Source organism: Cherax quadricarinatus, chromosome 37 (assembly GCF_038502225.1).
Source record: "Cherax quadricarinatus isolate ZL_2023a chromosome 37, ASM3850222v1, whole genome shotgun sequence".
NCBI classification, from domain to species: domain Eukaryota; kingdom Metazoa; phylum Arthropoda; class Malacostraca; order Decapoda; family Parastacidae; genus Cherax; species Cherax quadricarinatus.
In genome coordinates this window covers 12,185,759-12,208,507 of record NC_091328.1, presented here as the reverse complement: position 1 = coordinate 12,208,507, position 22,749 = coordinate 12,185,759, and the positions used below count along the sequence as shown (strand labels likewise).

Here is a 22,749-nt window from a genome sequence, read left to right as displayed (position 1 = left end):
ACAATAACCAAACGCAGGGTCGCAAAACAGGACTGTTCAATTTTGGAGAAGCTAATCGCTGTTGTTATTAGGACATGGTATCGCGACGAAAAACTTGTCAAAATGTATCCAGCACTGGTCGACTGTATGCCAAAACGTGTAGCAATGCTTATAAAAGCAAATGGTAGTCATATCTCGTATTAAATCAATTAAAAGTCATATCTTTGCCGTGTATTTTTTTAATAAATATTAATTTTCAAAATAAATGTCTTATTTCATCTGTCCCAGTTAATATGCACATTACTGTACAGTGAAAGTTTATTTTAATACCTATTTCAGGGACTGAAGTATTCTTGACTGTGTCCCGTGGCGTGGTGGCAGAATCTCGCTTCACACTGTGAGGGGTCCGGATTCGATTCCCGGCGAAAGGGTGGAAACATTGGACCAGAGGCGTCGCTAGAGTTGGTGTCACCTGGGGCGGAATCTCTGGTGACACCCCGATGAAATCCAAGGGCGGGGGGATGGGGGATAAAGTCCAGTTACGTCACTACTGCATGACCAGTGACTAATATTTAACAATAAGAACGTTTAAGGACCATAAACTGAACAGTAGAATACTTCTCAACTTTATTAATGATAAAATAAATAATCATAGTAATATTGAGGAAACATAAACTCAAATATCACTGAGTATAGCAACAGATCCTACATTTATTCATCTTCAACAATGCCAAAACTAAAGCAAAAAAACTTGAAAAATAAAGAAAAACATTGCAATATCAGAGAAACACTAGTTCCGATTTGACCTTGAGTACAGGTAACATCTCAGTGAATCTGATTGTACATTTGACCTTGAGTACAGGTAACATCTCAGTGAATCTGATCGTACATTTGACCTTGAGTACAGGTAACATCTTAGTGAATCTGATCTTAGATTTGACCTTGAGTACAGGTAACATCTCAGTGAATCTGATCTTACATTTGACCTTGAGTACAGGTAACATCTCAGTGAATCTGATCGTACATTTGACCTTGAGTACAGGTAACATCTCGGTGAATCTGATCGTACATTTTATTTAACCTTGAGTACAGGTAACATCACCGTAAATCTGATCTTACATTTCCTTGGCTTCAGTTATGCAAAATCATCTATCACATCATCAAACTCAATGATTTTCCCTATATAGGCCTATTTGTACTTTGTTAATATATAGTAGGCTATATAGAAACGAAGGATTCTTCTCTTATGTTGGTGCAGCACTGTTTTGGGCATTAGTGTCACCTTCTTTAGAGGCTCTATGGTGTCACCCCATAACTGATGTCACCCAGGGCGGCCCGCCCCCCCTTACGACGCCCCTGCATTGGACGTGTATCTTTACACCGGTTGTCTATGTTCACCCATCAGTCAAATGGGTACCTGGGTGTTAGTCGACTGGTGTGGGTCGCATCCTGGGACAAAACTGACCTTTTTTGCCCGAAATTCTCAGCATAACAAGAGGCTTTCTATATAGTAGTATGTCATTGATGTCAGCTAGGACTGTATACCTTGTACATGTACTTGTAGTAAATAAAGATTTTAATTTAATTTAATTTAATTTAATTTAATGGTCGAATATTATTTTGTAATAGGCGAATATTACTGTGTAACAGTCATTAACAAAAAAAAAAAGTCCCAATTACAGTGGTAAATTTGGAATTTCCTAATTACAGTGGTAAATTTGAAAATTCTTCAAAGACCTGAAAATGATGTGAAATATCTATTTTTTTTTTTAAATTAGAAGTAAATTATCAACCTTTGTTATAACAGTATCCCCTACCGACTATTTTCTGTTTATTCCTCGTGGCCATGACCATTTTTATTAATCTCTTTTTTTGAGATTGTATCAGTTACCGTACCGTATACAACAACTATACGGAAAAGTGAAAAAAAAATAAATGCGCATAAGTGGTAATGAGATATTTGAATACTCTTATTTTGGGAAGGTTTGAGACCCTTTAGTACAGACACTTTAAGTGGTATACTGGTCAAATATATTCCTAAACTGCGAATGAACAACTGTGCTTCCAGAAGTGATTGGCTAAGTGTGTGGAAAATTTTTGATTTTCCGAAGCTATAGCGCCTAATAGGTGTTTAATGTGTCGATATGAGTCAAAAATGTATTTGACAATAGGATAGAACCAAGAGTTCCCTTTGCGCATGCGCGGATGTGCGGGGGGAGAGGTCGACTCGGGCCATGGGGGAGGCGGGAGTGTTTTGAATGTGGTGAGGAGGCTGGGAAAGCATGGAACCAGGAAATTGGCATTCACGGCGGCCTAAGGATTAATATAGGCCTCATTTCATAATAGGAAGTGTCGTAACTGTTCCTGGTGAAGAGTGAGGGAACGTGATTTACGGGACCATTGTAAAAAGGTGGTAAAATTGGTGAATAATGGTTCGACCGGGTGTGACTGGTGCACGGCCATGGTGTGTGTCCAGGGGAAATACCCGTGTGTTAATCCTCGCTCATCGGCCTCAGATCTTAATGGAGTGACCTCTAATGTGTATAATAATTATGAGACGTTAAATCGTCTTGTGAATGGTAATGTAATCAGTGATAATAACATTGAGTTAAGAGAATGCGGGATGTGAAATAGATCGCCCTGCTCCGAGTGAACGCATGATCCTCGTACCGAGGATAGTGAAGCTTTATGGAATCGCGACTTCTAAACCGGGACAAACCGACGGATATCTCGTCCTGCTGGAATAAGAACCGTGTCGGTGTAGCAGGACATCGAAATGAGATGGTGAATGGAGGAAATAAGGAGTATCAATCACCCACAGTTAAGTAACCCTTCTAGTTATAGCAGACTGATACTGGCCAGTTAGGTATGTTGTAATTGGATAGGTTATGAGTGATCCAGCTACATCAAGTGACCACCAGCGAATATCTGGTAAGTGGTGAGATTATGTACAAGTGTTTTTCTTGATGGATATATCCATGTGTAACCTACCCCACCCCCCTTCATTCAGTTAAACTAATATAATCTATACAGTCCACAATTAATTAGTAGCACCGTACTTGTGGGTGCTACCCAATCCATACTGGTCTCGGATAGATGTGGATAAGATTGTGAGGTCGAAGGAACCACTTGCCGTGACCAGGGGTGGTTAAGTTTTCTCACATGTCTACACGGGGTGACTACGGTAAACAATATGGTTGTCTCCCAATGAGTTTACTTGTATGTATATAATGTTGAGGTACATACAGGTAATCACCCCTAGAAAATTTTCCATAAAGTGTGCGTTTTAACACATAACGAAACTTGAAGGAGTTCAGCATTAATATTTTCTTTTTCAAAATTGTTATGTATACTTCTTCCATTTTTCTCAGTCTGGTGAGTGTAAATTGGGTGTTCGAGCGATCTATTGTGATGGATGTGGTGACAGCTGGTATAGATGGATGTGCTGATAGCTGGTATGGTGGATGTAGTGACAGATTGTGTGTTGACTGTAATAACAGCTGTTGTAGGTGGATGCGTTGACAGCTGGTGTGACGAATGTGGTGACAGCTGGTGTGATGGATGTGTTTACAGCTGGTGTGATGAATGTGGTGACAGCTGGTGTGATGGATGGTTCAAGCTAACTGAAGAACTCTGGTTCGAGACTTGGATGAGGCTATCTGCGTGAACGTGTCTCCATATTCCTGCTAACCATATTTTTCTAGCAGTAAATATGTACCTATAGCAGATTCAGCCTTATAATAATAATAATAATAATAATAATAATAATAATAATAATAATAATAATAATAATAATGCAGACCATTTCGAGCAAATTAGGACAGTTTTGTCGCCAGGATGCGACCCACATATATGATCATAATACATAAGCAGGGGAACGAGATGCAGCCAATTACCACCCAGTATTATTAACATGTATACTGTCTAAAGTGAGAAAATAAGGTAATAAAGAAGCTTATGGAACAAACTAACATTGACGGTAAGATCTGCCTCATGAACTTACAGGAGATCTATAGTAGAATAATGAAGCTGAAGAAAGGTAGTATATACGGCTCGGTAAATTGCATAGTCTTGGACTACAATAAAGCGGTTCCTGAGAAATTAATAATAATGTGATCTTTCAAAGGACATCAAATGATGCTCGTAGACATTACTTGTGACATATTTCTTAAGGGTCTTCTAGCAATGGGTGGATTTTAATACTATAAAAAACAGGAACTACTCCCTTCAGAGGAGTCCTTTTCTGCCAGTGAAGAGCTCTTGATCTAAGGAATTTGAACTACCCTTCTCCTTCGTCGAATCAACCTTATTTACCCCCAACTTTCCCATTTCATGAACTTCAGGCAGTGAAAAGATCAAATCAAGTTACAGAACAAGCTTTAACTGAAACATTTCGCTGTGTGTAGAGTTCCATCAAGTCGTGCAGGTCATGACTTAATAAAACTCTATATAGAGCGAAACTTTGTCCTGATAAAAGCTCGTCTTTGTCTTTTGAAGTCGTTTCACCCTATTGTTGGTAGATTCCCTGAGGCTCCCTAGGCACGATGAAGGTCTTCTGAAGAGTACTCTCGTAGTAACACGCCTGTTTGGCCTCCCCCTTGAACTTCTCAGTGCAAGAAAACAGTATCTGGTGCATCTTGTTACAGACTCTCTCGAGGACCTGTGTAATGTTGTCGCCGCGGTGTTGTTCCAGTAGACGACACACTGTGTCCACGTACACTGAGCCTAATAAAGACACACAGACAGTACCTTAAATTGAGAGATTTTGATGAACGTATGAAAGGTCAGATATATGTTACTGACATATGTACAAAGGATAATGAATGACTCACAAAGTTAGTATGACTACCAACTTATAAAAGATCGATTTTCGTGTGGCTATTATCATCTTAGGGAACTACCAAATAATGATTTCCTGTTTAGTTTTAACTGGGGTGTAAAACCTAGCTCTGGTAGTCAACGGATGCTTCAACTGTTACGGTTGCTATTATTATTATTATTATTATTATTATTATTATTATTATTATTATTATTATTATTACTAGTAGTAGTAGTAGTAGTAGTAGTAGTAGTAGTAGCAGTAGTAGTAGCAGTAGAAGTAGTAGCAGTAGTAGTAGCAGCAGTAGTAGGAGAAGGAGGTAGTAGAAATATTAGCACTAGTAATATTAGCAGTAATAGTAATCATGACCAATGAACGAGATTCCAATTATTATTATTATAATAAAAAAGAAGAGCTAAACCACAAGGGCCATACAGCGCTGCAGGGCAGGGAAGGAGGCGAGAGTATCGAGTGGCAAAAGAGAGAGGGATGATTAGTAGGTTATGGAGAACATCAGGGCAGTGGATAGTGCAGGGGTAGAGGGTAGCAAGAGATTAAGGTAGAAAGGGCTGAGGGGAGTGCTAAAGGCATTATCATCAGAGTTTGTGGAATAAATCAGTTGTTGTCAAAAAATCAGTGAGAGGCCGGATTAAAGGAGGGTCCGTCAGCAAGAAGGGAAGGTAAAGAGAGGGCAGCAGAGCGGAGACGATGTTGGAGGTAAATTCTGCGAGTTCGTTGATGGAGTGGGCTATCTAACAGAATGTGGCTAACAGACACTGGAACCTGACAATTCTCACAGAGAGGAACAGGGCGCCTCTCCATGAGATACCCGTGAGTAAGACGAGTGTGGCCAATGCGAAGATGGGAGAGAGTAGTCTCCCAACCTCGACACTGATGACAAGAAGACGCCCAGTAACCTAGACTCGGTTTAATAGAATGAAGTTCGTTATTGAGCAGATCAGACCAACGTTGTTGCCAACGGGTGTGAAGGTGAGTAGCAATTACAGTAAAACAGTCTGTGAATGGAACACCTCTATATGAAACTGGAAGGTCATGTACTGCTGACCACGCAGCAGTGTCTGCCTGTTCATTGCCCTGTACATCATCATGACCAGGGATCCAACAAAAAACAACATCTTTATGCTTGGTAGAGATGTGGCATAACCAAAGTTGGATACGGAAAACTATGGGATGAGGCGCATCAAATTTTCGTATAGCCTGTAAAGCACTAAGGGAGTCTGAAATAACCACAAAAAGTGACACAGGCATAGATGCAATATGGATAAGAGCTATAAGAATGGCATACAATTCAGCAGTAAAAGTGCTAGCCAAGGATAGTAAATGCCCACACACGACACTGTCCAGAAACACTGCTGCAATTCCGACGCTGTCAGAAGACTTAGAGGCATCTGTGTATTCAGCGATGGCATGAGAATGAGAGTGGAAGTGGTCAAGAAAAAGAGAGCTGGAAGCTACTGTAGGTAGTTGGGCTTTTGCGCAAGAAAGTGAGAAAGAACAGACTCGAACAGCTGGAACTTCCCAGGGGGGCAGGGAAAAGTGAGATGCTACATGAACATAGAAAGGTGGTAACTGAAGGGAAGACAAGAGCGAATGGGGGCTAAGAAAAAAGAGACAGAGTAAACAGGGGCTATGAACAAATAATGTCTACTAACATCAGTGAATATTCTATAAATGGAAGGGATGCAGAGATCATGAGAGCGAACATGATGGTGAAGGCAATGGGCATCACTGTGATCAGACAAGGATGGAATATTCGCTTCACGAGAAGAGAGAAAAGCACCAAGGCATAAACGTAATCCCTGGTGATGGATGGGATTAAGGCTAGAGTAGCAGGAGATTTGTACCACTTATTCAAGTGGATATGGGCTGCAGTGTAATGCAGCGAGGTATGAACAAATAGCTGATGGTACGGAATATCTGATGGGATCATTAAAGATCCCATCAGAAAAAGGATCCGAAGAATACAATAAGTTATAGCCTGAGATGGGATGCAAAACAGCAGAGTGTAATTTTGGTTCTTGTAAGCAAACACCAACAGGGGAAAACCGGGAGAGCAACATTTGAAGCTCACCCCGATTGCCCCTGAGGCCACGGATATTCCACTGTAAATAGGCCATGATGATCAACGAGAAAGATACCAGGAATTCGCAGGTAAGGGTACTTATGGACTAGAGGGGTTAGAAAAGTCCACATGTGGTGGCAGTGGAAAACGTTCAAGCAGCGAAGGAATGGAGTGCTGTGAAGAAAGGAGTTGTGCAGATGAAGGAGATGGAAGAGAAGGGACAAGAGGTGGATCAGTGTCCATTGATGGTTTAGTCTCTTCAATATGTTCTGAGAGAGCTTCAAGCATTTTGGAAGTCAAAGACGTTGTATTGGAGATAATGTTGGAGATAGGAGGAGGAGGTTGAGTAAAGATTGGGACAGCAATGGACTGTACCAAAGTAGGGGAGGACAAAAGGGTGGAGGGCACTGGAGAAGAAGTGTGGGAAGAGACAGAAGAGGAAGAAACTTGGGAGGGGGCAGAAGAGGAAGAAACTTGGGAGGGGACAGGGGAGGAAGGCACTGTTCGAGGAGGAGGGTGAACCTCCACACTCGTAACAGAGCTGGCGAGAGGTGAAGAACCAGACAGAGAGACTGGAAAGGTAAACTGTAGAGGGAGAAGAAGGGAAGGAGGGGTTAAATGAGATTTGAGCAGTGGGGATATTTTGGACTTCTGAGAAGCAGAGGGGCGATTGGGAGGAGGTGTTGTACGAGGTCTTGTCGATACCGGGGTTTGTGAGGGAGAACATGAAGAAGTGAGAACAGACTGAAGTGTTGAGGTAGGGACATCTGAGCCTAGGATAGCAAAAGAATTAGATACTGGAGTGACTATGAAAGGGGTAATCACAGAGGAGGCTGCAGAAGATGGGACCCCAGAGGTGGGGGGACGTTTAGAAACACGAAAATAAGAAATACGGGGGAGTCTCCCTTGGAGGCATAGATGAGAAACTGCCATAGCATAAGGGAAACCATCTTTCTCTTTGAGGCAACAGATTTCTCGCTCATTTAAGTAGACTTGGCAATGGCAAGAGTAAGAAGGGTGAGCTTCCTAACAATTAAGGCAAGAGGGAGGTCGACTACAACACGTATTAGAATGGTCGTCAGGACCACAGAATGGGCATTCAGCTATAGATCTACAATATTTCGCTGGGTGACCAAATCGCCAGCAATTTCTACACTGTTGCAGTATAGGGATCACCTTTCGAACTTGTAACCGATGACCTGCTACATAAACAGAGGCTGGGAGTTCGTGGCAGTCGAAAGTTAATCGAGCTACATTGCAAGGGTATCGTCTCTGCCCATGGGCAGGAAGGACATAAGTGTCTACTTTGAGGATTAGATCCTGGAGTTCCAGCTGTTCGAGAATGTTATTGCCACGTTGTGAAATTCTGTTGGACAATGGTATGGGGCAGAATGACAGTGCCACTACAAGAATTGAGGGAATGATGTTCTTTGATAGTGATAGGAATAGTATCGATATGTGAAAGAAGAGAAAGGTCAGGAGCTTGGTTAGCATTCTGGACAGTAATGATGTGTGTACCGCTCTTGAGAGAGTGGAAGGATATATCTCTACCAACATGGCATAGGAGCACCTTGTTAATACTATGGTCAGAAAGATAGGCAGTAGAGGAAGTGGGTTGTAAAGAATTTAATCCATTTTGCAGTTCGAAACTGATCATGGAAAGGGAGTGCGTGATGAGTGGGTTGGTCATTTCTGAGGGTGAGAAGGAAGTGAAGAAGTAGCATCAGGTAATTGTCATGAGCACTGAGGAGTGGGATCGGAGTCGGTCTGATGTGGGATGGGCCGGCGATTCGAAAATTGCCACACCATAGAGGGAAAGGCCGAAAGCATAGTCAAAGGAAAGCGGAGGTCAGACAAATCGAAGGAGTCATGAGGAGGATGAGGAGAATGGGATAGGGAAGGGGGGAATGGAGGGTAATTAGGTTCGGTCTGAGGAGACCAACAGGTCTAATTCCTCAGACCAAGAGCCTCTTCACGCCAAGGAGCCCCCCTTGAAGAGGACAAGATCCCCAAACACTTGCCTTTATCAGGTAACCTGAAGGAGTATTGCTCGGGTAGAGTTGAGCTAGCAACCAGGCGGTCCATCTTGTAGTAGACGGCTGTGATGTTGTGGTAGTTCTTTACGATTTCTGTCACGTTCTCTGTCTCTAGGCCCCCGTCCACCGCCACTAGGATCCCACCTTTTTTCCAAAGAGGAAAGTACCATTAAGAAGTGAGCAAGATGTTGGGAAAAGAGGAAAGATATGAGGTAATAAGAAGTGATAAAGCAATGAGGTATAACTTCCTAGGCAGGGTGCTTCTGACAGTTAATTGTGAACTTCAGCCTTCTCCACATGACTGCTCATTGACAGTCCAAGTGGAGTTGACTAATGGGACGCGAAAAAGCGTTTATTAACAAGTACTTCACTTGATGAAATTAGAGACAGACTTCCAGTTAGAGCTGAGGTGCCACAAGGATCAATATTTAACTAAGACAATATTTACAATCTTGTAAATAAAAAAATGAACCAGCGGCAGACGCCGCTGGTTCAGTATGTATCAACAATAGTTAATACCATTCAAAGCAACTTACCAATCTTATATCATCCATAATTAACTCCTTTTATACTAATCCACGTATCAGTGTATAGACAGTCTTCACTAACTTAACTATATCACCCATCCTTACCTACATTTTACAAAGAATCTTTCAGGCTGTGGCACCAGTGATGAGCCCTGAATAAGTTAAGTACATAAAGAAACCAGAGAAAATACAGCAACTGTCACCAGACAATCCAGTGTTGTAAGTCATACAAAAGATAAAGTCTCACAATAGAAGGCTGAAAATTAAAAGATGTTACTGTAACATACAAAATAATCACTATAAGTGACATGGTGTACATAATCCCTCCATTTGACAGTATATACTGTACTCTAAAAGCTAGTAGTTGTATAAAAAATTATGTGTTATGTGTGTAGTGATACTGGTCCTGTGAGGAGCAGCAGCAGGATAATACTGCACCACCTCTAGGGGCCCTTAACAACAACAACAACAGTTTGGTGTGGTCATGGGCACCAACATATGGTGTGTGATTCTCTTATACTTTATCCATTTATCTGCGATGCAGATTACATGGTGAGTTTAAATATGTGGCCTGTAGTTATAACTTTTCTCTTGACATATGCAAGACATCACCATCCCTGTAGAAGCCATTATTAGATGTACTAGTCATTATATTTTGTTGTTGCAGAAGTACTATGAAGATTCTATGTTCAATAAAGCCTAGAGATAAGGCCTGTGTTTCTATCACAACAATTTATTGAACATAGAATCCTGGGCTACCTGGTGGTGATCCTGCGCTAGACTACATCACAACATGGAGCGTTTACTGAAACCTGAGAGGCTAGACTGTGACCCCAGCTTATCAACGGCTGCTCAGGAATGGAAGCACTGGTTTAAGACTTTCGAAAACTTCTTGGGAGCCCTTCCTAAAGAAGATCTAGATAAACTAAGTCTGCTCATCAATTTTGTGTCACCTAAGATATATGAGGCTATTTCTGAGTGTAATACCTACGAAGATGCTATCAAAACCCTCAAGTCTCAGTATATTAAACCTACAAATGAAATCTTTGCACGCTATCGCCTTGCAACTCGCCGCCAGCAGATTGATGAGTCCTTAGAGGAATACTTTCAAGCACTGAAAATCTTAGGTAAGGACTGTCACTTCCAAGCAGTGACAGCTGCTCAGTATTGTGAAGAGTCCATCAGGGATGCTTTTATCAGTGGCCTGCAATCACCAATAATAAGGCAGCGTTTATTGGAGAATAAAACTCTCGACTTAGCTGCTGCCTTTGACCAGGCAAGAGCTCTAGATTCAGCCCAGAAGAATTCTGAAGTATACAGTACCGCTCAGCCTTCTCGAGTGGTAAGTGCTGCAATTCCTGACCAAGACTCTTGCAATGAAGTTACTGTGGAACCTGCCTCAGTGACAGCAGCAGCAGGTACGGTGTGTTTCTTTTGTGGTTTTTCAAGACATCCACGTCCAAAGTGTCCTGCTCGTGAAGCAATGTGCCATAAATGCCACAAGAAAGGTCACTTTGCGAAAGTATGTCGTGCTAATGCATCAACAAGAGCTAGTGCCTCCACACATTCCAGTGATCATGCGACTCTAGCAACAGTGACTTCTGCGGCTACTCCAAATTCACTGTCAAAGGCAGTTGTGAAAGTATTCATCAAAGGAACAGAAGTAGATGGTCTTATTGATAGTGGCAGCTCAGAGAGTTTCATCAACCTTGACTTAGTTAAACGGCTCTCCTTGACTCTACATCACTCATCAGGTACCGTTTCCATGGCATCAACATCTCTCTCTATTCAGACCTTAGGGTTTTGTAAGGTAAATCTCAGAGTTAATGGAAAGGATTATCAAGATGTACATTTAGCTATTCTGCCACAACTGTGCTCTGATGTTATCCTTGGTCAGGACTTTCAGAAGCTGCATGGTAGTGTCACCTTAACATATGGAGGTGAACTGCCTCCTCTTGTTGTCTGTGGACTTAGCACTTTAAGGGTAGACCCACCAAAGCTGTTTGCAAATCTTACCGCGGATTGCCATCCTATATCAGCTAAGTCACGCCGCTATTCTTATGAGGATCGGATGTTCATTGAGAAAGAAACTCAGAGGCTGCTGAAGGAGGGTATTATAGAACCGAGTGATTCTCCTTGGCGTGCACAGGTTGTTGTTGTTAAAGATGGTTATAGGAAACGGAGACTGGCTATCGATTACTCTGAGACAATCAACAAATTTACACTTCTTGATGGGTACCCTCTACCTCGAATTGACGATACAGTGAACAAAATTGCTCAGTACTACGTGTTTAGCACAATTGATCTGCAGAGTGCCTATCATCAAGTCCCTATAAGGAATGAAGATAAACCATACACAGCGTTTCAGGCTAGTGATGGCCTGTATCAGTTTACCAGAGTCCCTTTTGGAGTCACCAATGGGGTAGCCTGCTTCCAACGAATTATGGATTCACTCATTCAGGAAGAGCAACTCATGGGAACTTACGCGTATTTAGATAATGTTACCATTTGTGGCAAGACCCAGGAGGAACATGATGCAAACCTTGATAAGTTTTTGGAAGCCGCCAAGAAGAAAAATATCAGTTACAATGAGGAAAAGTGCACTTTTTCAACTAAAAGGCTTAGCATCCTTGGTTATGTAGTGGAAGGAGGTTCAATATTCCCAGACCCTGAACGACTACGACCTCTACGGGAACTTCCAATGCCTCAAGACAAAAAGTCACTCCGAAGAACTCTTGGTCTCTTTGCTTATTACTCACAATGGATCTACAACTATTCAAGTAAAGTCCGCCCATTGAGTGCTACCACATTTCCTGTGACAAAGGAAGCAGAAGCCGCTTTCCATACTCTCAAACAGGACATTGAAAACTCAGTAGTTCAAGCCATTGATGAGTCCCTACCATTCGAAGTGGAAACGGATGCATCTGACATTGCCATTGCTGCAGTCTTATCTCAGGCAGGACGACCAGTAGCCTTCTTTTCGAGAACTTTTCAAGGATCAGAGAAATGTTATGCTGCTGTAGAAAAGGAAGCCCAGGCCATCATAGAAGCAGTTCGCCACTGGAGGCATTATTTAACTGGTAGACATTTCACCATAAGGACTGACCAACGGTCCGTGATGTATATGTTCGACAAGAGGCACAAAAGTAGGATAAAGAATGACAAGATATTACGCTGGAGGATGGAACTATCGTGTTATGACTTTGATATCCTGTACCGACCGGGTCAAGAGAACATCTCACCTGATGCATTCTCTAGGTCCCACTGTGGAGCAGCATGTCATGATTTGCAATCACTCTCATCTCTCCACAAGGCTTTGTGTCACCCAGGAGTTACACGCCTGTACCATTTTGTCAAATCAAAGAACATGCCCTACTCAGTGGAAGATGTGCGACAAGTGATCAGAGCATGCAGAGTATGTGCAGAGTGCAAGCCAAACTTTCATCAGCCAGAGAAGACTCATCTCATAAAATCCACCCAGCCTTTCGAAAGATTGAATATAGATTTCAAAGGACCTCTACCAAGCACAAATCAGAATAGGTATTTCCTTAACATAGTAGATGAATATTCAAGGTTTCCCTTTGTATTCCCCTGTGCAAATATGGCTGCTTCAACTGTTATTAGTTGTCTTTCACAGTTGTTCTCTATTTTTGGTATGCCAGCTTATATCCATTCAGACAGGGGATCCTCGTTCATGAGTAACGAACTTCAGGAGTTTTTGGCTAGCAAAGGTATTGCCTGCAGCAGAACAACAAGCTACAACCCTCAAGGCAATGGTCAAGTGGAGCGGTTCAATGGTACTATATGGAAGGCAGTTACAATGACATTAAAGTCGCGCAATCTACCTGTTCAACACTGGCAAACTGTCCTACCGGATGCTCTTCACTCTATTAGATCACTGCTGTGCACAGCTACTAATGCAACCCCTCATGAAAGACTCCTCAACTATTCACGTCGTTCCTCTACGGGAGCCTCCGTGCCCACTTGGTTATGTCATCCTGGACCCGTTCTCCTGAAGAGTCACCGTAGGATGAACAAGACGGATCCTTTAGTGGAAGAGGTAGAGCTCCTGCAAGCTAATCCACATTACGCCCACATTCGCTACCAAAATGGTGAAGAGACTACAGTATCTACAAGACATTTAGCCCCAGTTGAAATCCCTATTAGTGTGGAATCTCAAGATACACCAATAGATGTGAAAGATGCTTCGTTTTCTCCTGGAAAGCCCCTTGAGACTACCCCTATGGAAATAGAGGATTCTGCTCCAGCAGTTAATCAAACCCTGCTGGAAAATATCGAACCTGGTGAAGAGGCTCAAGGGCTACGAAGGTCGGGACGTGTACGTCGCCCACCTAACAGTTTGGGAGATTACTGTCTCTGATATTTTAGAAGGGGGAGATTGTAGTGATACTGGTCCTGTGAGGAGCAGCAGCAGGATAATACTGCACCACCTCTAGGGGCCCTTAACAACAACAACAACAGTTTGGTGTGGTCATGGGCACCAACATATGGTGTGTGATTCTCTTATACTTTATCCATTTATCTGCGATGCAGATTACATGGTGAGTTTAAATATGTGGCCTGTAGTTATAACTTTTCTCTTGACATATGCAAGACATCACCATCCCTGTAGAAGCCATTATTAGATGTACTAGTCATTATATTTTGTTGTTGCAGAAGTACTATGAAGATTCTATGTTCAATAAAGCCTAGAGATAAGGCCTGTGTTTCTATCACAACAATGTGCAAGAAAATTTTTTTTTAAATATATTTCTCGTAAAATGAATAAAAATGTCTTACTAAATACTTATTTAGCAATTTTAAATTGCTATAAATAGAGTTCATACTTAAAAAGCACATTTTACCATAAAATGAACTTAGATTTTTTCCAAATATAAAGCATTCCGATCCAAGGATGTGTTAAATTGCCTTTCTTGCACACCACTTACGTAGATAACAATATAATTCTCTCGTTTTATTTCTAGACACAAGTCGTGTGCCTTGCCTGCAAAATAGTAGCTAATATATTTTACATTTAGTTTTTATTTCATTGTCATCAAACTTACACCAATGATCTCAAACAATGATCCGTTTTTCGTGTTATTTTACAAAATCTTTACCGCTACACACACCCTCTGTTAGGTTCACCAAAAATAGCTAGGTTTATGTACATTCTTGGTAGCACCGTCTCTTTGTTTTGCCCTCACCACACCACAAGAACCTAACACTTACTTTTCTTTTTGATTGGTATGGTGTCTTCCCCTCGACAAGATACCATAAAAAATAATTTTGGCTTCTTTCTGAAGTTGTTCAGTTTAGAGAACTCGTTGATAAAATCCTCCCGCTTATAATCCTTGCCGTCGGCTAACTTCAGGTCGGTCTCTGTGCCATGAGCCATGAACCAGTATATGATAGAGCCATAATAGCGATACTTCGGCTTCTGCAGTTCTTTCATACACGCCAGCAGTGTCGTGCGAGTTGGGTCTTTTTCAATATGGACTATGTAACCAAGAGAATTCTCAAAAACATTTTTAACTTTTGTTATTTCTTCTTGTGCTCCTTTTCTGTCCTCGGTGACGCAGAAGACGAGGCAGTGACCGGCGGGTCGACAATTCATGGGGTACTCACTCAGAGTACTGACCACACCCTTGATAATGAGCCGATCATTCTTGTCTGTTACTGCTTTGCTCACTCTTTCCAGGAGTTCTTCTAATTTGTCTGTATATATATGGTTGAGTTTGTCGTTTTCCTCTAAAACTCTGATCATGTAGAAAAATAAAGCCTCCTTCAGACCGTCGGTCTTCCTTAGCATCTCCAAGGAAATGTCCAATTTTGTTTGAAAGAATTTGCCGAGATCCATATCATTTTGCACAGTATCCAGCAGCTGATGGACGATAGAGATCGTCAGTTGGTCACATATACGGCAAATGCGCAAACTGTCAGCATTTATGAAGAAATTGGTCTTCTTTTCTTCTTCTGTAAGCAAAAATTTCTTCTGGACTTTTTCAATTTTGTCTTCAAGGCCGTGACAATCAATTTCGAGGTAACGGCAAATCTCAACCAGAATCAGCAGGTGTTCGTCTTGCTTACTCACATCCCCGTTAGCACCTTCAGAGTCCTCTTCCAGCGTTATTATTGAATAATCCACCAGCTCTATAACGTGATCGTGAAGTACCTCCAAGACGGAACGAAAATTGAATTCTTCGTCTGTCAAGACTGAAAGGAAAGCCTTTTGAGCATCGAGAGTTGGACGAGTTTTCTTTTCGGCCATGTTCTCCGTGCTGTTTGGATCTTTGAGCGATAAAGGTATTTCCGCAGATACAGTGGTCTCCGTGCTGTCCAAAATCTTGTCTCCTTTGTCCAAGAGAAATAGGAACTTTGATAGTTTACTTAACTGGATGTTAGTCCACTCTATAGGAAGAGATTTTCTGTTCTTTTCAGCAATGTTGCCGTCATCTGGAAAAACAAAGAAAACGTCAAAAAGCTTTATACAAGTTAATGGAGCATCGAGAAATTACTGTAGAGTGACGAGTTAAGCTCTCACGTGTGATGGAGCCTCTCATCTCTCATTTTCATCATTGTTCACTGCTGCCTGACCTAATTCATGTCTACATAAATAACTCATTACGACTGTAACCAGATATAAACACATTGACCACATCGCTCTCGGGCTGAGTGGCTGTGCTGCGCAGAAGCTCCTGGTTTCACCTTTGCGCAACTTCCTATTTTCTCCAAGATGGCGGTCAGTTGCTGCAGGAGTAGCACTGTGTGTGTTGACTTAGTCAAAGGAGCAATTTACCAGATGAATGCCTCTGTTTTACTGCCGGCGATCGTTCGAGATACGTTCTGCATTGACAACGATGAGCTATGGGAATGCTCTTAATGGATCTTCAAGGATTTACATCAAGTTCTCCACAGTGGCGGCTTACGAAAGGACGGTGACTCAGTATCAGGAGCGGTCTATCACCATATCATCTGGCCTGGAGGTGCGCCTGCGGGATGTCTCCAAATACTACACCTGGGTGAGAATTCGAAACATTCCCTTTGAAGCGGATGATGTGGATATATGTGACACATTTCGACACTATGGTGAGGTACATGTTGTGACATTGGGACGATGGATGGATGGAATCTACGCGGAACTTCCTGCAGGTTCTTACACCACCAAGATAACATTGAGAAGCCCTATTCCCTTGTATGTAGTCCTGGAGGATTTTAGGACACAGGTGTTTGTGACCTATGCGGGACAACGTAAGACGTGTCGTTTGTGTGGTGCTTTTGACCGCATGGCAGCCGGGTGTGGTAAGGCAGCAGCTCCACGGTCATCAGAAATGCCAGTGGCCCCGGAGTCTTTGGTGGCTTCTTCGTCTGCTCTCATGGTTGTGGAAGGCAATGGAAAATAGGCAGACAATGTGGATGGTGTGGAGGAACGTTGTGTGATGCTACAAGAAGTTTTGGACGCTCCCACACAGGAAGGACCTGGAGTTGGGCAGGAGCCTGTGGGGGTGGGGGAGGCCGGTGAACTGCAGGATTTATCTGAACCCCTGCAGGAGATGATTAAGTCTTTCCTGGAAGTGCCAGTGGAGGAGATCCCCTCTGTAGGTGGGGGAATTCTGATGTTTAAGGAGGACCTGAATGGTCAGGTCCCAGGGCCTCTGGGGTCAGGGTGTGGCATGATGTAGTTGCAGCAGGTGGAGGCTGAGGTGCACAGGGAGAGTGAAAATGCTGGGATGTAGATTGAGGGTGCATCTAGGAAGAGAGCTGGAGGCTCGTCGGATGACGAGGTCACTACTCCAGCTCAGCGTTCTGGTAAGAAGACATGGGCAGGAGTGACTAAGAAAGAGCAGGGTCGTGCACAGGGGGGGAGGGGGTCTAGGGGGGCAAGAGTGCATGGGAGAAGGAAGGACCAATGAAAAGTGTAATAGACAAGTCACAGAGACATAGAGGAAAGCCCCCTTTTCTGCATATTTAAGTGTCTAACTGTAAATGTGGTTGGAAGATGTCTTGCGGCGTTTTGACACTGACGTGTGTTTTATTCAAGAACACAATTTTAAGTGTGGCAGAAAGTTGAGGCTGAAAGGTTTTAGGATGTATGCTGGCAGTTCAGGGAAATTAAAGGGTGGGGTGGCAGTGGCGGTGGGGGATTCCAGCCCTTTTCAAATGCTTGTGTGAGAAGAGTGGGGGAGGGGAGGTTGGTGACTGTGGAGGGACAATGGGGGGAGGTTAGGGTGTGTTTTCTGAGGACATATATGCCGGCAGATAGTACCAGATGGGTAAAGGTGGATTTTGCATAGGAGGTTTTGCTTTTTCACTTGCGGGGTTTACCCATGGTTTCTATAGTAGGCAGTGACTGGAATTGTATAATCAGAAATAAGGATGTGGAGCCGCAAGGGGCAGGGTGCGTGCATAGGGTGTTGAGGGATTTGTTGAGGGAGGTGGGGGTTTATGACATAGTCAGGGGAGATGGGTGGAGAGTGGAGCACACGTTTGTGCAGAGGGATTATGCTGCCAGATTGGATCGCATTTATATAACTTGTGGGATTACAGTGGAACGTGTGCTGACAGTAGACTTTGGTTTTTAGGACCATCGTGCCGTTTTGGCAGAGGTGGCATGGGATGGTATGGTTCTCCGGCATGTGGGTTATTGGAAAATGAATGTGAGGTTACTTCAGGGAGAGGGGGAGGGGTTGTCATTCAGGGACTGGTGGAGGCAACTCTGGGATGCATGCAACCAGGAGGAGGATGTATTGGGGTATTGGGAGAAGCATGCTAAACCATGGATTAAGGAGTATTATCAGCATAGAGGATGGGATGACGCACAGTGGAGGTTCGGTTTACAGAAATACCTTGAGGGGCAGCTCAATGATTGTTATGAAGTGGGAGGGTGTGGTAGGCATGGAGAAATAGAGGATCTAAGGGGAAGATTGAAGGATATGCAAAATTCTTGCTTCGATGCGATACGTGTGAAGGGAGGGTTAGAGGAGGTACTATGGGGAGACAAACCATCAGGATGTGTTTTGCCGAGGTTCAGGGAAAGGCAGCAGATGGCCACGATTATGGGATTAGAGGTGTGTAAAGGGGTGGGGGGATATAGGGTGGGGCAGGTACTAAGTACCACTGATGGAATGGTTTAGGGAGAATTTTAAGCAAAAGGAGGGTGGAGGAATGGGGGCGGAGATTATAGGGGAAGGAATCCTGGGAGTTTTAGGGGAGGAGGAGAGAGCGGCGCTAGGGGGTAGGATCTGTAAGCAGGAGGTGGGGGAGGCAGTAATGAGCTTGAGTAGGGGAAAGGCACTGGGGATTGATGGGATCCCTAACGATTTCTACATTGCAAATTGGGATTGTATGAAGGAATGTCTGGTCTCTTTACTTAACTGTATGAAGGAGAGTACTGATACACATACTCTGTAGAAAGTTGACAATACATAACATGAAATAAAAAAAAATAAAAAAAAGCGAAAATAAAACTGAACAATTCTCTACTAAGGTAAAACCTGATATCCATTACCATGACCTGAACATCTAATACCAAAACAAAGGTAACATAGTATGTTTAATTCCATAACACCCTGCAAACTGAACTCCCCCCCTCCCCTAGCCAACCCCCCCCCCCTATCGGAGTAATACAATATTAAAGGATGACCGTAAGAGTGCACAATAAAAATTTTATGTTAACCCTAACACATAAATACAATACTAGCGAAAATTATGAAAACTTACATCACTAATGAACATAAAGCATAAATTCTACAGATACACCTGTTCATAATACAAAGGTAAAGGCTATAACTTTCTTGTGGCTTACAATACCACTACATAAAATACACAGTGTCATAAAGTATGATACAGCAATTACAATAAAACCATGGATCACATCACACAAAAGAACTTTAAACCAAACAAGGTCAACTAGCTATTCTTTTATATAAATAACACACAAATAATACAATTAATTATTAAGTACATTATATAAACACATCCTGTAACCTTGTAACATTTTGGTTTCTGACAACGGGATTCGCCGAAACAAAAAATATATGGTTATGAAAGATTTTCCTGTCACATGTAAGCATAACCAAAGTGGGAACATTGGATCTTCTTATTACGTCCCTATCTTTAAGCCTCAAACAAAAATCTCTTGTGAATACCCTAAACAGGACATGTTTTACTCTCCACATAAAAACCCAACAAACATAAACAAACAGCAATCACCTGAGTGAGTGTCTAACCTCACAGGAAGACCATGGCTCACCTCACCTAAACAGCATATTACAATTGTAAAACATAGACAGTCCCACACAGGAGCTAAACTCCTGAAACCGTACATAACACACATAGTAGTACATATACAGAGCCGTACTACATCAAGCATTTAAAAACCATCCTGGCCCCTGACACTTCAGAAAGCCCCCCCTCCCCCGCCATCCCCTGACTCTATATTGTTTATATATTAAACACAAACTCTCTCTCCCTTTCATATTCAAGCCCATACTTGAAGTTTGAAGTCAAAATCACTGTCTCTTGACCACATGCCTCCAGTTCACCCCCCACTATACCCCTTCTCATGTTTAATGACTGCACACCCATATACTCCACTACTACACACTCTTATTCCACATTCCAACCTCCACTGATCCCAAAACAAAACAAAAGTGACAGTCTCAGGGAAAACAACCCATCCCAGCTCTACCCTACACCCAACCCTAACAAAACACCTACCGTCAGATTACGTTAGCCCAAAGGAAAATTACCCACACCCTCCCATATAGTAGCCTATTCCTGCAAACCATATGGTACACACTCACTGCAAGCACCCACACCCTACAATCACCCCCCCACCTCCCACATACCCCCAAGAAACACAAAAAATCTGTCACCACATTCATCACTGCCCACCGAATGTCCTTGAAAACCCCTCCCACATCAAAATGCGAAGCCCTCAAAGTCGAAATGTTACTCCCCTTCCCTGCCACTATACCTAGGACCCTCACTAACCATGTCCTTACAACCCCCAAGTTTTCACAAAAATATACAGCATGGAAAGTCGTCTCCTCCATCTCCTCCTTCCCACAACGCAGACAATTCCCTGCATCTACATAACCCATCCTATATAGCACAGACCTTGAAGCTAGAATCCCCAGCAAGAATCTATATACCATTTCATGAACCTTTGGCTTTAATCTAATCTTTCGAAAGTCTTCCCAAATGCCCCTCCAATCATACATCAGGTGTGCATCTACTCCCTGTATCATCTCACCCAGCCTACCTGTCCTCCCAAGCCTACTTACCCTTACTTTCCTAGCATCCCATATTGTCAACAAATTACTCACCATATCTTCACACACCAATAACTCCTTCCCCTTCCACCATTTCCTCACATCCTCAATGACCACTCCCACCCTTATACCCCTCTCCCCTCCCGCCCTCAGGTACCGCTGCTTCACATACACTGCCTTCAAGCATGTGTCCAAAGGTATGAGACCCAGCCCACCCTGCAGCACACCCGTCATCACCACCACCTTCTGTAGCCACGGCCTCCCATAACCCCACACATACCTCAAAACCCCCCTTAATATCACGCAACCTCAGGGGATAGACTTCCGCCACTCCCCACACTTTACTGTACACAAGAGTGCTTACCACCACCACCCACTGCTGCAATGTTATATCTCCGGCTCTCCACCCTCGCATCCTACCCAATGCTCTACTCACAACCTCCCTGGAATTTACCCTCTGCGCCTCCCCAGCATCCGCCATGTACATAACAACACAGATGTTAATTCTATCTACAACATTCCACCCATACACTTCCTCCAAACCCTTCCCCCCCCCCACATACCTACTTCCAATAACAGACTTTGCTCCATTAACCCTCATCCTAGTCGCAACACCAAAGATCTCTATTATACATCCCACATTATCCAATCCGATCTCCCCTCCCACCAAAACTGTGGTGTCATCCACATACCCCACAATCCCAGATCTGCCAGGACCTTCCCCTCCTGCACAGATGACAGCAAGGAAATGAGTGAGCTACTCAAGTCCCCATGTGATTCAGTTTTTAGCAAGCCACTAACCAGACTGAGAGTCGAAGGACAAAATGAATTTTTTATGAGAGAGCCACAGAATTTGGTTAACACAAGCCTATCTGATGTTATCCTGACGCCAAATGACTTTGAACAGGCGATAAATGACATGCCCCTGCACTCTGTCCCAGGGCCAGACTCATGGAACTCCGTGTTCATCAAGAACTGCAAGAAGCCCCTATCACGAGCTTTTACATCCTATGGAGAGGGAGTGTGGACACGGGAGTCGTCCCACAGTTACTAAAAACAACAGACATAGCCCCACTCCACAAAGGGGGCAGTAAAGCAACAGCAAAGAAGTACAGACCGATAGTACTAACATCCCATATCATAAAAATCTTTGAAAGGGTCCTAAGAAGCAAGATCACCACCCATCTAGAAACCCATCAATTACATAACCCAGGGCAACATGGGTGTAGAACAGGTCGCTCCTGTCTGTCTCAACTATTGGATCACTACGACAAGGTCCTAGATGCACTATAAGACAAAAAGAATGCAGATGTAATATATAAAGACTTTGCAAAAGCCTTCTACAAGTGTGACCATGGCGTAATAATGCACAAAATGCGTGCTAAAGGAATAACAGGAAAAGTCGGTCGATGGATCTATAATTTCCTCACTAACAGAACACAGAGAGTAGTAGTCAACAGAGTAAAGTCCGAGGCAGCTACAGTGAAAAGCTCTGTTCCACAAGGCACAGTACTCGCTCCCATCTTGTTCCTCATCCTCATATCTGACATAGACAAGGATGTCAGCCACAGCACCGTGTCTTCCTTTGCAGATGACACCCGAATCTGCATAACAGTGTCTTCCATTGCAGACACTGCAAGGCTCCAGGCGGACATCAACCAAATCTTTCAGTGGGCTGCAGAAAACAATATGAAGTTCAACGATGAGAAATTTCAATTACTCAGATATGGTAAACACGAGGAAATTAAATCTTCATCCGAGTACAAAACAAATTCTGGCCACAAAATAGAGCGAAACACCAACGTCAAAGACCTGGGAGTGATCATGTCGGAGGATCTCACCTTCAAGGACCATAACATTGTATCAATCGCAAATGCTAGAAAAATGACAGGATGGATAATGAGAACCTTCAAAACTAGGGAGGCCAAGCCCATGATGACACTCTTCAGGTCACTTGTTCTATCTAGGCTGGAATATTGCTGCACACTAACAGCACCTTTCAAGGCAGGTGAAATTGCTGACCTAGAAA

At 43.1% G+C, this 22,749-nt stretch overlaps 1 protein-coding gene across 1 annotated transcript in view; it reads right to left on the bottom strand.

Moving 5' to 3' along the window:
• Positions 1 to 592: 592 nt before the first annotated feature.
• The window catches only part of LOC128704097 (uncharacterized), a 73,181-nt gene continuing 51,024 nt past the window's right edge, over positions 593 to 22,749 (bottom strand). The window contains exons 2-4 of the mRNA XM_070091896.1: positions 14,677 to 15,900; positions 8,903 to 9,061; positions 593 to 4,704 (exon numbers count right to left, since the gene is read on the bottom strand). Of these exons, the coding sequence (XP_069947997.1) occupies positions 4,487 to 4,704; positions 8,903 to 9,061; positions 14,677 to 15,900 (1,601 nt within the window). The 3' untranslated portion in view covers positions 593 to 4,486. The remainder of the gene's footprint in view (positions 4,705 to 8,902; positions 9,062 to 14,676; positions 15,901 to 22,749) is intronic.